Raw genomic sequence first — 17,143 nt, forward strand, 5'->3', positions numbered from 1 at the left:
TGGGACATCGGTGGAAGTATTCCGTCTATGAAGCTAACAGTGGCTCTTTCAACTGACTACTTAAGGTCGGCCTGTCTCTAAATGAGGCGGGTGGATCGAGGATTTAGCGGGCAGTATACACCATAGCGTTTGTGATGGTGCAATGGAGTACAATAGTCAGCAAACTTTAAGTCAGATCCAAAGTTTCCTAACTGCCAAAGGCTCTCTGGATATTGTGCTTTGAGGTGATACTTTTTCAATAAGTATATTAGTAACAGTAGTTCATAAAGGACTACTGAAAAAGTCAAGAAGATGGTATTTGGGCGGGGGCAGTAGTTACTGGCTAAAACATTGAATGTGTCAAGAAGCAATAGTCCTTTTTGTCTGATCAATGTATTTATTCATACAGTTAAAAACTAAACTAATACAAAACTAGTACTGTAGACCACGTTTTCCGGTTGATTCTATTATATTGGAAATATGTACTTCTTGCCAAACAAAGTCTGTATGTCGCTTTTGTGGACCTTCAGTCTGCATTTGATTTGGTCCCTAGACGGACATTTTAGGAAGTATTAGATAAAGAGGGTATACCCAGGAACTTAATTCATCTTTTAGTGCGGCTCCATGAAAGGTACCTATGCTGAGGTGAGATGGGGCAAATGCGGAGAATTAACTGACCATATCCCTATACAGCAGGAGGGTTTGTCAAGGTTGCGTCCTGGCACCGTCACTATTTACTTTATATATAAACGGGGTAGTTCAAGCCTTGTCTTTTTGCCAGAATGACGCCCCCACCCTAAATGCTCAAAAAATTCCCATATTACTTTTTGCAGACAATTCTCTCCTTATTTGTAAGACAACGAAAGGGTTACAGATTCTTGTTAATAGGTTTACATCTTTTTGTGCAGATGACGGGCTGCAGCTGAAAGTTAGCAAAATGAAATTGATGGTGCTCAGTCCTGGGCCAGCCAAGAGATGCACTATTTCTGTAGACGGTGTTCCCTTAGACAGGGTTGGCTCCATAGATTATCTTGGTGTCAGGATCTCAAACAATTTTAAGTGGGAAGATCAGATAAATAGGAGTTTGCTTCTTTTACAACACAGGTCAGGTGCTATCCTGTGCTTGTATAAGATTACTGGTGCGAGAGCTGTATCTCCTGCCCTAAAGATTTACTTGGCAAAAGCACAAAATGCTGCTCCCTATGGTGCCGAGGTGTGGGGCTATTGGAAAGTTTATAAACTGTCTGTGAGAGAAAATAGCTTTGATAGAGCACTACGTGCTTGTGCAGGCAGTACCCCTCTGGTTCCCATTTATCTTGACCTTGATCTTAATTGGATTTTAGGGATGCAAGTTTTAAAACCTCTGTTATACTGGGTAATGATATGGACCGCTCCAGAACTCAGTACTTACAGAACTTCACTTCTTGATTTTTTTTAAAAAGACCTAATGTAGCCTCTATCCCATGGTTTAAGCATGTGCTAAACTGGTTCTGTATCCTGGGACTTTGGAGTTTCTGTGAGAATCCCCAGGGTTTAAGGAGAGCCCAGATGCAATCCCAGAAATCAGCTTGTTTGGGCCTATGTCAGGAGCAACCACCTGTTGCTACAACTCGCAGGCGGTTGACCAATTAATTTCTTGATTTTAAGTGGTACCCCCGTTATGAGTCTTTTTTTTTTTTAGATATTATCCCTGAACCCCTTGCTGAGAGGTTGTATACTCATTTTCGTTTTGGGTGTTTGCCACTAATGTCTTTGAAAAGTAGCTGGAGGGCACCATCTGTATTGAACATTTGCCCGGTCTGTGGTGCAGTTCCTGAGAGGGTTGAACATTTCTTGTTTTTCTGTACAGCTTACGTTATTCCCCGGCGTAAGTGAATACGTTCTATCTGCCGGAACCTGGGTACCCAACAATATGTTACCGCCCTCAGGATTTTAAAAAGTAATACTTCTGCTGTTGTGGTGCAGGCAGATGAAAGTTCCTTGTGGCTGCATAGTACATACGCACCCGTGTTTTAAAAAGACTGTCAATGAATCATGTTTAATAATTTGTGCTAACTACGCATGCATGGCACACACGTGCTCGTTTCTTTTAAAAAAGAATGTCAATTAATCATGTTTAATAATTGAAATTACGTATGCTCAGTGGCCAGGGCTCGGGGATTGATTGATTTTATTGTTGCTATCATTTTATGCAGTTTTTTAAAATCTTTTTGTATTTATTAATGTAAATGTATGTGGAGCTTCTTGTTTTGTATGCTTTGATGGTTTTCTGATGAACGAATAAAGCTTTGTATGATGATGAACTGAGTACTTCTATAATAATGCACTTAACAATAAAAAGCATATTAGGTGTGGCTTGAGTAAAGGTACAGCAGAAGCTGAGCAGGTCCTACCTTATCCTGCGACTTAATTTTTACAACCGCCAACTTTAAATTGTGTCTGTTGAAAACAAGACAGCTGTGAAACGGTGTGCCTTTACTGATGCAATGTATGACATGTACCTTTTGTGAACAAGGCGCCATTTACCGTTTTGACACACCCTCTTATTTCCAAGAGCTCTCTGCCTTATGTTTCAGCCTCGAAGATGAACCTGAATGACTTCATCGGCATGAGCCCCCTGGTGGGCTGGGGCACCGTGTACTCGCTGCCGGATTTTGCACGGCGCTTCGGCAAAGTGAGCTAACTTCGGCGTCCTATTAAAGAAGAATGAAGTCATTTAATGCCGAGTGTCCGTTTACTTCCGGCATGATTTATTAATGGACTGTGCTCATAAATGATTTACAGCAAAACCTCGTGAATGTGGGGATGTCATTCTTTGCTTTTTTTCTGGCCAGAGAGAATGAAAGCAAAGCATTGAACTAACTATGATTACCTATTTTATGGAACAGAAAAAAAAATCCTCAGGTTGGTTTGTAGTTGTAACCACAAGTGTCTACTCAAATATGAATTGTAGCGCTGACTTTATGGATTAAATGTTTTTACAGAATTTTGGTAACAACGCACACACCCGCTTACCTCCACTTCTTGGCGGACGGCTTCACGTGACCTAACATAGTCACAATGTAACAGAATTTCATCCCCCCAACTTCATTCGCCATCAGGTCTCTAGTTTACTATGAATGGTGCTGAGGACAGCATGAAAGGTGGGATAAGATGCTTCATCACTGCATTCCTCCCTCAGGCCTTGCTATTCACCTTCCGTTCCCCTGCGTTACAGGATTCGCAAAACCCAGAGATATCTGACGCATGGTAATTCCGTAATTCATTTGATAGAAAGTGTAAGAATGTAACACACATATTCTGCTCTTGTGACATTGAAATGTTCTCCGTACCCAGGAAGTCCCACAGCCTATATAAACCATCTCTCTGAAAAGGCCGCCTGGCCTTTCATCATAATGCTGTCAAGGTTTGCCTCGCTGTACTTAATGCTCATGTTTTCATGCGGGAGAATACAGAGAATATGTTTGTGTGTTTGACAGCCCCAGAACTACAGCTGGTGGGAATCCGGGTATTTCATTGGTGAACATATACCTAGTGCATTCAGGGCCACCTGCCATTATGACTTAATTTTTGGATCCTCCCACAGTTGGTGTACTAGGGATCCTGCTTCCTCACATCCATGCCAGTAGCGATGTACGAGTCGGATCAACACTGCTTTCCTACTCATTGCATCTCCTGCTGTACTGCAGGCCCGGTGGTATATCGCTGCACACGCTCTTTCTGTAAATATTCTGCTAGGTTCTTTCTCCCATCTTCTCTGCCCTGGTGTCCTGTTCTCCCCCACACAGAATCGATGTAGCCCTGAGGCTCAGAAGCTTACCTCTATCTTACGTAAAGATACATTCTTCAAGTTGTGTCTGGGTCTGACTGGAGTGTGGTTGGTTTGAATAATGGAGGGCTGAGATGCCTAACCTGGAAATTTGTACATTGCACCTTTGGAAAGTCATAGTCTTTTTTGAGTTGTTCAAATGACCTATTGCGTCCATATCAAAACATCTCTCCATTCTTTTACAACCCATGGCTTTCCAAACTGCAATCCTTACTACAGACCACATTATGAACCTTGCAACTTTTAGTTTTAAAATTTGGTGGAAAATAAATTCTAAATTACTTCACCGGCATTGAAACATTGAGAGAGCATTGTGTCATAAAGACGATTTATCATGCCTTTTGTTAATATAAATATTCATTTTTCCATCTGCTCTTCAGTTGACTCAGATACGGTTACCAGGTTACTCTGTTTCATCAGGGAAATCATTTCATGCCCTGCCTTTCCCTTTAACAAACATAGGCACTGGGGAAATTGTATTTTTGGTTCATTTCAATCCGACCAATTGGACTAACACACCAGAAAACAATGGTTTGTAAAAGACAATGCCTAGAGTGGATTCTGGTATTTCTAATAACATACACACATCTGGTAACCTCACAGGCCTGTGTAACCACTAAGTACCCAGCAGTCGCTGTACCAGGAATTTTCCCCGTTTGAACTGGCCTTAATGGCCATTTATTGAGAAAGGTATGACTGTCTCAACGTTTACTTGTTCAGTTCTCAATTCCTGGAGCCGTTCTTTTGCCCTGCTCTCTCTTTTCTATTGTCACCTTTTACAGCCTCCTTGTGTTATTTGTTTATCATGCACCCCTGCCCCTTTGCCCTCCAAGCCACACCAGCCCTTTGCTCCATCACATTGCAAGGTCTGAGATATGGATACATCCATACCATGTAGAGCTCCTAGAAATGAATCCCAGAAAATATTGCTATTTACATATGTAAGTATCTGTGACTAGACACGATATTTGCTGCTGAAGAGAATCAGGCATATTGTTAGGTTTCTTTAATTTCACATTGTACGTTTATGAGTCTGTGTTTTTATTTTCCGGATATTCATATAGTTGATCCATGGAAACAGTCTTTATTGCAACAAACCAAACCTCCTGGTGTTCATGATGTTGTATGTTGGTTTCTTCTAACCTGTGTTTTTTACTTGAACTGTCCCAATGCCATTTGTAATAAACCATCATTAGTTCAAGTGGTGAAATGTGGCTCATATTTTCAGGATGAAAATCATTTCACGATTTGAGGCGAGAGAGTGAAAAGGACTTCTTTTCACCATATTTAGAAAATGTATTTCGTTCACAGGCGTTTTTGCACCTCAAAGTGTCACTAAAGTTCACTTGAAATGCACTTGCCAGAGATAAATGACCAGTCCTGATACACAGAACCAGGACTGGTGGAATGTTATTGTTGAGATGCAAAATCACGAACACAGAAAACCACCTGCTTGGAGCATCTTATTTCTTTAGAAGGAGTTTAAAAGGCAGGAATTTGGGTAGGTTCTAGGAAAGGCGGGTTGCAAAAGGCGAGAACCCACAATCTCATGCACGTGTCACCCCCTTTAGAAAAGCATATGAATTTAGTCTAAGTGCAAATGCAGGTGCATTTCTGGGGTATAAATGGACAGGGAACAACCTGTACTGAAAAGGGTGCAAAGAAAGGTCCTTTATGTGAATAAAAATAATTGACATGTGGAGAATAAAAGTGAAGTGTGTAAATGGCCTTTTGCATCACACCGGGTGGCAATTTCGCAACATTTTATGCATGTGAATACTCCTAGAAACCGGTGACAGCCCCAGGTTTCCTGGTGTACTTCTGGGATTGTTGCTACAGCTTGTACCTGTCTGAACTTTGCTGCAAACGATGAGGTAATCCGGAGGGAGCATATTTTAAGCTTTTGACCGAAGCCATTAATGTTATTTGAGGGGTTATACTAAGTGTGACTGGAGAAAGTGTTCCATGGCCTAGCCTGTCTACAGTGAGTAATAATGACGTCACTTTAATGTTTGTTTTTAGTTATTAATGTGTGATTGGGTTAATTTGAATTGCATTGACAGTTTCTAAATTGTGCTGTGACAGAAGCTAAACATCAGGACCCGTTCTAGTGACCCAGATTAGTCACAAGCTCTTCTCCGCTTACAGTGCCTAAGCTTGTTAGGATCCAGGATGCCTTTGTGGCTGTTTAATCAAATATCTCTTTAAAAAAAGAGATTTCTTGCGGGGTTGTCTCACATTGTCTCGAAGCACAGCCTCGGCGATGCTTGGAAGGTTCATAGCAAGAACAACCAGGTAGAAACATAAGTGACAGACAACATCAGTAGACAACATACATTAGTGGGTTACGATGAATCCTATCATTTTCAAATATTTGAAATTAAGTCTGCAGTCTGTCCTAGATATGAAAGAAAAAACTCTAATAACGATGGTTTTTGGAACCTTTTTAGTATTGAAAAATAAAAGTGAGGCAACATCTAATCAATCTCAAATGCACTAACGGTAGGTTGCACAAAAATATTTACTTGCAAGTTCTGATTTTGTAAAGCATTAGACTGGATAATTAGACGCAACATTAAGAATATCATAGATCACAGAATAGCACAGCAAAAACACATTTAATAAGTAAAGCTGGAAACAAAATGCAAGGAAAATCCGCTAAAGCATCCCAGCGCGTTTTAATTAGAAACGGTTTTAATATGTTGTGGCTTGGGACAGTGGTATCAGATCCGGGGCTTTTAAAGGTCAGGAAAAATGTTACACCGAAAAGTGAATTTACGTCAAGCAAGTGATGGAACACAGGTAGTTGCATTGGCACTTTTGGCCAATTTTGGGGGGAAACAGGTCAGTAACAGAGAAATATTGGACAGAAAAAATATGCTCTTCATTTTCGTGTAAACTAGGAGGTGGGACGAATGTGAAAGGACCGTACATGTTTGTGCAGCGCCCACGTGTTGATTTGTAGGTGGATTCCTATATTCTCCCTTCCACAGAGCAGCCAGAAATAGTACATCCATAGAAAGGAGAAGTGGGTGCTTTTACCCCCTGTCCAGGAGGTTTTCTGTGCCTAAGTGAACGGCGACCTTCCTTGACGCCGCAGCCCGAGTCCGTGTAAATCTCAACAACTGGAAATAGACAACACTGCATGTCTTTTCCGCGAATATAATCCTTTTCTTTCACCTTCAGGCACAAGAATCGAGAAAATAACCCACTGCACAGACCCCGCATGTTATTGGCCTGTGTAAGCTACTCAGCATCTGCAAAAACAAAACAGAGTAATGAACATGCAGCGCCTGAAGCAGGGGGACCATGATTGGGAGGAGAGAGTCTAGTCCAGCGTGAGAATGGAGCACACAGCACCCGAGATGTCTGCTGGTAAATTGTTCGATAGCATCCTCCTCTTAATGAGCAGCTCCATTCATAGTCGATTAACCGTGATTAGGTGATGGCAATACCTCTCTCCGGACTGTTGGCCTGACGCTACGTTTTGTCCATCCCTTGCCAAGTGCGATGTCCCTGGTACTCGTTGGTACCACTGTAAAATTAGGATTGATAATCAGTCCTCGGGCTGCCTCTCTTTGGAGTACTCCTGCCTCCCAAAATAGATGGAAGTGAGTGAGCCCCTCGTGTTAACCTTCTACCACTCACATAGCCTGATGTCTTTAACCACTTTCAAGTGTCTTAGAATAATAGAAGCATTTTGTGCTTTTAAATTCAATACATTAATTTGTGTGTCATAATTAGGTCTGAAATGCCCAAGTAGACTTTCACATAACTTCAGATTCTTGCTTGTTAGCAATCCCTACAACGTTTGCAATAAAGTAATGCGCCTTGGAAGGTTCATGCATCTTACCCATAAAATATTGTTTAACAATTTTATCCTGTATACATTAATACTATGCTAAGTTGCTTAGCTTCTGTCGAGTCTTGAATTGCATCCCTGTGAATTAATTTATTTCTGAGTGACATCTCAGTTAATATTTTACAGCCCTCCTCTACGAAGGCAGGGGAATACCAGTTACCTAATAAGTGAATCTTTTAACTTTTTTCCACTCGCGCCCCTAGCACTGGAGTTGACATGTTATGGTTTTCTGTTCTCCCTTTTGGTCATTGAAACCCAGATGAGTATGTTTTAAGTTAATCATCTGTGTTACGCAGCACTGTTCTACGTCAGGGCACACATACGAGCTTTGGTAGACATTTTCTGTTGTCAAAAATGCATTTTCCACCAGCTTAAAAAAACATGGTTTTAAATGTAACCCAATCAGAAACAGGGTCCTTATTTCAATTATACTAAAGGGATCCTACCACCGCCCCTTTTAAGCTAGAGTTTGTCTGTACCTGAGTATTTTTGAGTGACCTAATTATCTCACTGCTTGTCTTTTCCGTTCCAAATTTAAACAATGTATATGTATACGTAAGCATGTGTTTCCAACAGTCTTATATATGGAGAATGTGAAAGTTATGTGTTAACGCTCAATAAGATCCAGGCTATATAAGTCCCTTCACTTCCCCCTTGCATCACTCGTCTGACAGTCAGACCTGCTCTGTTCTACAAGCGACACATTTGTCAGACAGGCGCGGCTCCTCCGCTAGGGCAGAGGACTATGCCCCCCTCCCCACCAACAGCAGCAGCTGCAAACCTTTTAATATTAAAAAGTATTAAAAGGGGCGGGGCACTGGGGGTGACGAGCACAGAGGGGGTGCACAGAAAAATCCACTCAGTGCACATGTATGTTTGGCCGGCCGTCTTGGGCCGGCCAAACACACATGCGCACAGGGCTCTCTCCAGCCCGGGACTGTGCTATAGGGCTGAAGAGAGCCTGCAGAGGCTCCCAGTCTTTTATTTTATGCCCCCGCGTCGCACCGCCCCGCCCCTTTTCCCTTCCACAAGCCGCCACTGTTGTCTTGTTTAATGCAGTGTGCCGCAGGTGAACTAAAGCAAGGTTACCACCTTCCACTGTCTGAAGTGAATACGAATGTTAAAAAAATTGTGTTTTATGCACAGTACATTCACCAGGAATAGATGACTTACTAAGTACCTTGTAAGGAGCCCTCCTTCTTGAAAAAAAATCAAAGTACCAAATTAAGGGCCTGATTTAGAGTTTGGCGGATGGAGTTACCCCGTCACAAAAGTGGCGGATATCCCGCCTGCCATATTACGATTCCATTTTGCCCTAAGGAACTCGTAATAGGGTGGACGGGATATCCGTTACGTTTTTGACAGTTACCCATCAGCCAAACTCTAAATCAGGTGCCTTTATCTAAAATCCAGAAGTCTGTGCATCCCCCTGCACAGGCTTTACTAATCCTTCAGCAACATTAGCTTTGGCTGTTCTTATTACATGTTGAAAGAAGATCATGCAATCCTTAGCAAAGGATGATAACTTTATTGTATTGAGCTTGAACTACATTAATACATTGAATAAGCCCATTGTATCTCCATTGCTTAAAAGATATTATTTAATCCAGAGGACTAAATATAAGTCTCTGTATTATGTTGGTCATTGTCTCCTCCTTAGTGTCCCCTAGTTTAGCTGCCTTTGTAAGTGTCGCCCCATCCCAGTGTCTGTCAGTGCTTCTCTGTCCCAGAGCCTCTGGCAGTGTCTCCTTTTTCAATGCCTTTTCCAGTATTTCCATGCCTCATTGCTTGCCCTGTACCATCATGTTAATTTCGCTTTGTCCCAGTGCCCTGTCTTCCTGTCCTCGTACCATTGTGGGGAGGGAATGTGCCCTGCAAGGTATGCATGTGTGTTTCACTGCTCTGACTGGCCAGCTGTGTTTATCTGCTATTCTAGTTTTTCATTTTGGCCCTATCCTCATACTAATTTCATAGCCTCATAGTGATCTAGTATATGCGTGGAGACCTAGGCCTGTCCCGTGACATGAGTGGGTTCCTGTACCTTTGCTGGAGGGGCACACCAAGCGTGCTCTCATTGCACTGAAAGTGGACTATTGTCCCTGTCCTGGTTTAGTACATAGAGTTGTGGTGGTAGCCTACCTTGTTTTGAGAATCCATAGTTGTGACCATACCTTTTCTATCTATGTCACTGGAGTGGCAGTCTACTGCCCCTCTCTTGTAAAGATGACTATGATGACTGTGTAAAAGTGACTGTGCACTAACCCAGATTTGTAAAATGTTTGATATTTAGTATTCATTTGATGCCTTATCGACATCCATGTTCTTTTGGTTGCAGCAGGTTTGTGTGCCTGTGAACACTGGTGTTTAGGCCTTCTTGCTTTGGACATGAACAGCTTGTTTTCATTACTGGCACTCACTAGCGAGAATTCAGAACTCTCTTACCTCACTCACTTTATCATAGTGTCAACATCTTTTTGCCTAAATGTCATGAGAAAGCTGCAAAACTCTCACTTCCTTGAGTTTTGGTTTCTTTCACATTAACTTTCTTTCTGTTGTCTATGTGATCAATGTGTATACATGTGGGGAGGCTGTTGGGAGGGGCTAACATTACATGTTCCTTAGCTTTTGGAGGCTTTCCCTGAGCTTCAATACTGCAGTTTTTGCTTATTTTCCATAGTACACGTTTAAGACTTCAAATGTACTTGAAAGACTTGTTTTCTTTCACAGATCCTATCACTAACATCCCAAGTGTATGTTGTTTTTTTGTTTGTAGACTCATGGTACATGCATTGTATGTTTGAGTGAACCAGAGTAATTGAAGCCTGTAGAATCCATTTTGTGGTGCCAATGGCCTGTCCTTGTGCACGATGGAGGTGAAGTTGTCTGACCAGGCAGGGGAAGTGTATAGTTGGCATTTCTGAAGGCTGAGAGAGGAGACAAGATCCTTTAGAAACTCGGTTAGGTCTTTTACTATCTATGACCAAGAAAGGAAGTGCTTTTTTCAGAGCACTCAGAGGACAGCTGTGCAATCAGAGCAGATGTCACTCTGACAACCAGCTTCTCAGAGGTGAGGGGACATCATCTGAACCTTTCCCTTGCTGTGAGAATCTGATCACCTGACTAGAAGCACCTAAAAGCCATCCTGTCTGCTGAGGGAGGGCAGGAGCATGCCGGCCCTGCAGGAGGAATGACTGTCTAAGAAGAGCCGGGTGCAGTATGACCCTAGTGCTGATTGGATCTGCCAGAGAAGGATGAGAAGAGCAATTTTGTGCCCTCAGTGTCGGTGGGTATCAGACTGTCCGATTTGTGGCTCACGGTGGAAAGTGTAGAAGAGCAGCTTGACCTGTGACCAAAATGAAAACATGGCTTGACTTGTGCCACCTTGCCTCTCTGACTCATAAAAAGATCGCAGCTTGACTTATGCTGTTGTGCCATTGAAAAGTGTGGTCAGCCCAAGTCACATTAGGCCTTTGGGTGGCCTTACTGAATGTTGACATTGCATGACTACACCAAGATCAGCCATTGTGGGCTGCCACAGACCTAGAACACTTGTCCACCTGTTCCAAGTGTGAGCCAATGTTTGCAGGGACTGCCATTCGTACTAGCAGAACTGCCACCTATCTACAGGAACCTCGTTGAAGATGCTGCTGCAGCACTGGTGCCCAGAGCCTTAGAGTAGCCTCGCCAGAGTCTCTGTTTGCACACCTCCGCAGAAGTGGTAAATCAAGTAGGGCAGCTGCCTGATCATGACAGAGACACTGCAGACTGAACTGCCAAGCCTCACTTATTGAGGCTAAGCCTGAACTGTGAGAGATTTAGCACATTTGGACACAACGGGGACAATCTGCACCTGAGCCTAATCATGCTATGGCTTTATTTGTAGATGGGGAGCCACCTGGACCAATAGGGGGATGTGGGGACAGGTAGAAGTGGAGCCAACCACAGCACCTAAGACACTATGGAGGTCATTACAACCCTGGCGGTCGGTGTTAAAGCGGCGGTAAAACCGCCAACAGGCCAGCGGTAAAAAAAATCGAATCACGACCGCCAACATAGACAGCCACTTTAACACTCCGACCGCCACGGCGGTACAAACAAACACCGCGGTGGTAACCGCCAACAGACAGGCAGAGGACAATGTACCGCCCACACTATTACAACCCACCAATCCGCCACCTTTTCCGGGGCGGATTCACCGCGAACAAAAACACGTCAGAAACAGGACTTCGAAGGGAAAACGCTCACCTCTACACAACCCACGAGGAACCAGGACGCCATGGAACCGGAACTTCAGATACTCCCAGCCTTTATCTTCCTGCTCCTTTACCAGGAGCACGAACGCCGGCGGCGAAGACCACGGTGAGTACTGCACCTACGACACAGGGGAGGGGGGAGGGAAAAAACTGTGACACACACATGCAACATCCCCACCCCCACCCCCACCCTCACCCACTACAACACACACACTAATACATGTTGATACATTACAGTCACACACCCCAACCCCCTCTCCCCCCGGAAGAATGCAAGAACAAAAGGAAATGAGTTGAATAATTGTGATATATTCAATTACATAAATCAACAATATTTACAAATACATACATTTATACTATATACAATTATATACACCAAGAACACAGGTCCAAGGGATTCCACCATCACAGTCTGTGGATCACTGGGCCCAAAAGGCATGGGCAAGGCCCACACTCAATACCCGAACAAGACGGAGAGAACACTGCAGGGTCATCAGATAGAAATAAAACAGGCACCTCAGGGTGAAGGGGGGGGGGGGGGGGGGCAGCTCAGCCGGTTGAGTGCACGACGCCAGATCCACGAGGGGGCTCCATGCCCACTTTTCAATCCTGGGGAGTGCAAAGCCACAGTCTCTCAAGTCTGTACGGTGGGTGGTTTGCCCACTGATCAATCCTGGGGAGTGCAAAGCCACAGTCTCTCAAGTCTATACAGTGGGTGGGTTGCCCACTGATCAATCCTGGGGAGTGCAAAGCCACAGTCTCTCAAGTCTATACAGTGGGTGGTTTGCCCACTGTTCAATCCTGGGGAGTGCAAAGCCACAGTCTCTCAAGTCTATACAGTGGGTGGGTTGCCCACTGATCAATCCTGGGGAGTGCAAAGCCACGGTCTCTCAAGTCTCTACAGTGGGTGGTTTGCCCACTGATCAATCCTGGGGACTGCAAAGCCACAGTCTCTCGAGTGTATGTAACTCTCCACTGGTTCTGGAGGGGGCTTTGTGCCCAGAGTGCTTCATCCTGCCAAGGACTGAGGTAGTGGATGCCTTTCTCCACTGGTTCTGGAGGGGGCTTTGTGCCCAGAGTGCTTCTTCCTGCCAAGGACTGAGGTAGTGGATGTAACTCTCCACTGGTTCTGGAGGGGGCTTTGTGCCCAGAGTGCTTCATCCTGCAAAGGACAGAGGTAGTGGATGTAACACTCCACTGGTTCTGGAGGGGGCATTGTGCCCAGAGTGCTTCATCCTGCCAAGGACTGAGGTAGTGGATGTAACTCTCCACTGGTTCTGGAGGGGGCTTTGTGCCCAGAGTGCTTCATCCTGCCGGTGGCGGCCTCAGTAGCGTCGGAATCATTGGTGCTCACTGGCCTGCGGTGCTGCTGGCGGCGGTATCCTGGGCAGCGGTTCTGCTGGTGGCGGTCTTGTCCTGGCCTGCGGTGCTGCTAGTGGCAGTGTCCTGGGCAGCGGTTCTGCTGGTGGCGGTCTTGTCCTGGCCTGCGGTGCTGCTGGCGGCGGTGTCCTGGGCAGCGGTTCTGCTGATGGCGGTCTTGTCCTGGCCTGCGGTGCTGCTGGCGGTCCTGTCTTGGGCAGTGGTTCAGCTGGTGGCGGTCTTTTCCTGGCCTGCGGTGCTGCTAGCGGTCCTGTCTTGAGCAGCAGGGCTGCTGCTGACGGTCCTGCCTTGGGCAGGGGGCTGCTGCTGGCGGTCTTCTCCTGTGCAGGGGGGCTGCTGCTGGCGGTCCTGTCTTGGGCAGCGGGGCTGCTGCTGGCGGTCCTGTCTTGGGCAGCGGGGCTGCTGCTGGCAGTCCTGTCTTGGGCAGCGGGGCTGCTGCTGGCGGTCCTGTCTTGGGCAGCGGGGCTGCTGCTGGCGGTCTTCTCCTGGGCAGCGGGGCTGCTGGCGGTCTTGTCCGCCGTGCTGACTTCCCAGACTTGCCGGTTTTAATGTGCCCCTTCCCCACCTTGGATGGTGTCGCAGCTGTCTTCACACTCCCAGCTGTTCACCTCTCCCGCCGGGCACTGTCCAACTTTTGTATGGTTGACAGGTGGGGGACTGTCCGTGCTGTGGCTCCTTGCCACACTGGCTGCCCTGCTGCGTGGTGCACTCCATAATCCGGTGACTACTGGCACCGCTGGTCCCGCCGATGTTGTGGCTGAGGTGCTAGGTTGGGACCTGGAGAGTCGGGCCCTTGGAGACTGAAGGGATGTGGGAGGTGAGGGAAAGAGGTCAAGGCTGGCCAGGAAAAGTTTCTTAGGAACACTGGGACGGGTAGCTGGAGGGGGTTTGGGAGTGGAAGAAGAGGTTGTGGTTGTAGGAGGTGTACGTTTGGTGACTTTGGGTGAAGGTGCATGGGCTGTAGGCTGTCGTGAGGTGGATGGCTGTTGGGTGGGTGTGTGGCTGCGTTTGTGTACCTTGGGAGGTGGCCTCACAGACACACTGGGAGAGTACACAGGGGATGTGTGAATGGTAGTGGGGGTGGTGACTGCACGTGAGCGGGGTGTGGCGGTGGGTGTGCTGGTGATGGACGTAGTGGCTGAGGATGTAGTGCATGCAGGTGTGAGTGGAGACGGGACAGGGAGGGAGGAGACAGATGAGGAGGAGGGGGACACAGTGGAGGCAGTGGATGTTGGTGTGTCTGCATGTGTGTGATGCTTGCATGCGTACCTGTGGGATGTATGGTGCTTATGTTTGCCAGAGCTTCCCTTGTGTGTTGAGTTGTGTGCATGCTGGTCTGATGGTGTGCTTGGGATAGGCTGAGGTACAGGGGTGTGGGTCTGGGTGGAGGAAGTTGGAGGGGGGAGGCTAGAGAGAGGGACAATGGCTGCCATCAGTGCTGAGGCCAGAGTCTAAAAAGCTTGCTGAAAGGCTGCCTGACCAGAGTGAATGCCCTCCAGGTATGCATTGGTCTGTTGCAACTGCCTCTCTACACCCTGGATGGCATTCAAGATGGTAGACTGCCCAACAGTGAGGGACCTGAGCAGGTCAATGGCCTCCTCATTGAGGGCAGCAGGGGTGACTGGGGCAGGGCCTGAGGTGCCTGAGGCGAAGGTGATGCCCACCCTCCTGGGTGAGCGGGCACAGGGCAAACGCTGAGGGGCTGCTGGGAGGGCGGTGCTGGTAGGAGGGGTGGCGGCTGTACCTGTAGATGCGGGGGGCACAGATGGGGCCGCCACCGCAAGGGAGATCCCATCAGAGGAGGAGTCCGTATTGCTGGTGTCAGCTCCTGTCCCTGTCGTGGAGCTCCCCTCGCCCTCCGTTCCACTGGTGACTTCAGACTCCGTAGTGTCGCCCTCCAGGGCCATGTGGGATGCAGCTCCCTCCTGCTCCGGTGCCACTGCTCCTCCACCTGATGATGCTAATGCACATAAGAACAGGGAGACCACAAAAAGGGGGGGGGGGACAGAAGAAAGACTTGTTGAGTGCATGCAATACCGCTACCGTTGGCGGACACGACAGACACAGAAGCCCCCTGCACTACGCCGCACACTTGGAGTCCACTATTCAATACCTGGGACATGGCCTACAAGGCTATGGCCAATTTCTGCACACATGGATGTCACAGGAGCCTGACTAGGTGTAGTTGGCACTGTACACAGGTGGGGTGGAGTGCCACAGGGCCTGCCTGAAGAAGGAAGCTGAACTACTAAACTCGCCCTGGCCTAGGGGAACCCACAGCCCACCTCCCCACCCAGACACCTCCAATGCGTGCTGAATCAGCAGAATGAGAGTGTACTCACCCCCTTGTTGCTGCTGTGATACCCTCAAGCACCCATCCAACTCCGGGTACGCCACCGCCAGGATCCTAAACATCAGGGGGTCATGGTGCAACGGGCACCCCTCCCACGTTGGGAGGCCATCCCCAGCTGGGCCTCCGCCGTCTTCTTGCTCCAGCGGCGAATGTCCTCCCATCTTTTCCGGCAGTGGGTGCTCCGTTTGTGGTAGACCCCCAGGGTCCGGACTTCCTTGGCGAAGGCACGCCAAATGTCCTTCTTCTGGTGGGCGCTGACCTACAGGAATTGTACAGGGGAAAAAGAGAAGTAATTACCAACTGCACCATCACAGTCATTGGCCCGCATCCCTACCCTTGGCATGACGCACATGCACTCACCGTTGTTTCATGCATGCCTCATTCTCACCCCCCCTATCTTTCATCCACCCCACTCCACACAGGCATTGCCCATACAGCATGCTCACAGTGTACTTACCTGTTTCTGGAGGACCGTAGAGTAGCGTGTACTGGGGGAGGATCCCATCCACGAGTTTCTCCAACTCCTCCGTGCTGAAGGCAGGGGCCCTTTCCCCAGACACACGAGCCATTGTCTCTTCCAGACTGAGGTCACAGCAGCACGTGCAGTGTAGGTCCTCTCCTGTCGAAGATCAGGTATCGAGTGATAGAACAGATAGAAAATGGCAGTCATGTCCGCGGCGGTGCGTACCGTCACCGTCTGCGTACATCGTCATTGGCTCCTGGGACCCATAAGGTCCAATGTTAACCAATGCAGAATTGCGCCGCGGTCTTCGACCGCCTACCGCGACAGTGTACAACGCCAGCGCAGTTACCTCATATTCCATTGTCCCACCTTACAGGTCAGGCAGCCGCCATTTCATGGGCCCACATGGCATTATTTTTGACTGCGTCAAACATACCTAGGCCTTGCCTAAACACTCATACAGGCAAATGTCGAATTGCTAATATTTTCAGAGTAAGCTGTGTTTACGTACCTCAGAGTTGGTTGACTCTCTGCTCGCTGTTCTCCTCCATAGGCACCGTCCGCTGGGGCATGTGAGGAGATGGCAGCATCCTCCGGTGTACAGACCGCTGGTGGACCTGTCGACAATGGAGGAGCGACATGTGATCATCACCTACAGGCTTGATCGTGCATCAATCCTAGAACTGTGTGCCCTGTTGGAGCCAGACCTGATGTCAGCTATCCGCCATCCCACAAGAATCCCCTCTCAAGTGCAGGTGCTGTCAGTACTCCATTTCCTAGCAAGTGGGTCTTTTCAAACTACAGTGGCCATAGCATCAGGGATGTCCCAGCCTATGTTTTCCAACGTGTTGTCCAGAGTGTTGTCTGCCCTGCTGAAACACATGCGGAGCTACATCGTTTTCCCTCAGGTGGAGGATTTGCCTACAGTGAAAGGTGATTTCTATGCCCTGGGATATATCCCCAACATCATAGGCGCCATTGATGGTACACATGTGGCCTTGGTACCCCCCGCAGGAGTGAACAG

General features: G+C 47.2%; 1 protein-coding gene across 2 annotated transcripts in view; it reads left to right on the forward strand.

Moving 5' to 3' along the window:
• Positions 1 to 5,009, forward strand: part of NTAQ1 (N-terminal glutamine amidase 1) — a 98,649-nt gene extending 93,640 nt beyond the window's left edge. For both annotated transcript variants that reach the window (XM_069220707.1, XM_069220708.1), the window contains one exon: positions 2,556 to 5,009. In XM_069220707.1, the coding sequence (XP_069076808.1) occupies positions 2,556 to 2,662 (107 nt within the window). In that variant the 3' untranslated portion in view covers positions 2,663 to 5,009. The remainder of the gene's footprint in view (positions 1 to 2,555) is intronic.
• The last annotated feature ends 12,134 nt before the right edge of the window (positions 5,010 to 17,143 follow it).

Source organism: Pleurodeles waltl, chromosome 2_2, assembly GCF_031143425.1.
Source record: "Pleurodeles waltl isolate 20211129_DDA chromosome 2_2, aPleWal1.hap1.20221129, whole genome shotgun sequence".
NCBI lineage: Eukaryota > Metazoa > Chordata > Amphibia > Caudata > Salamandridae > Pleurodeles > Pleurodeles waltl.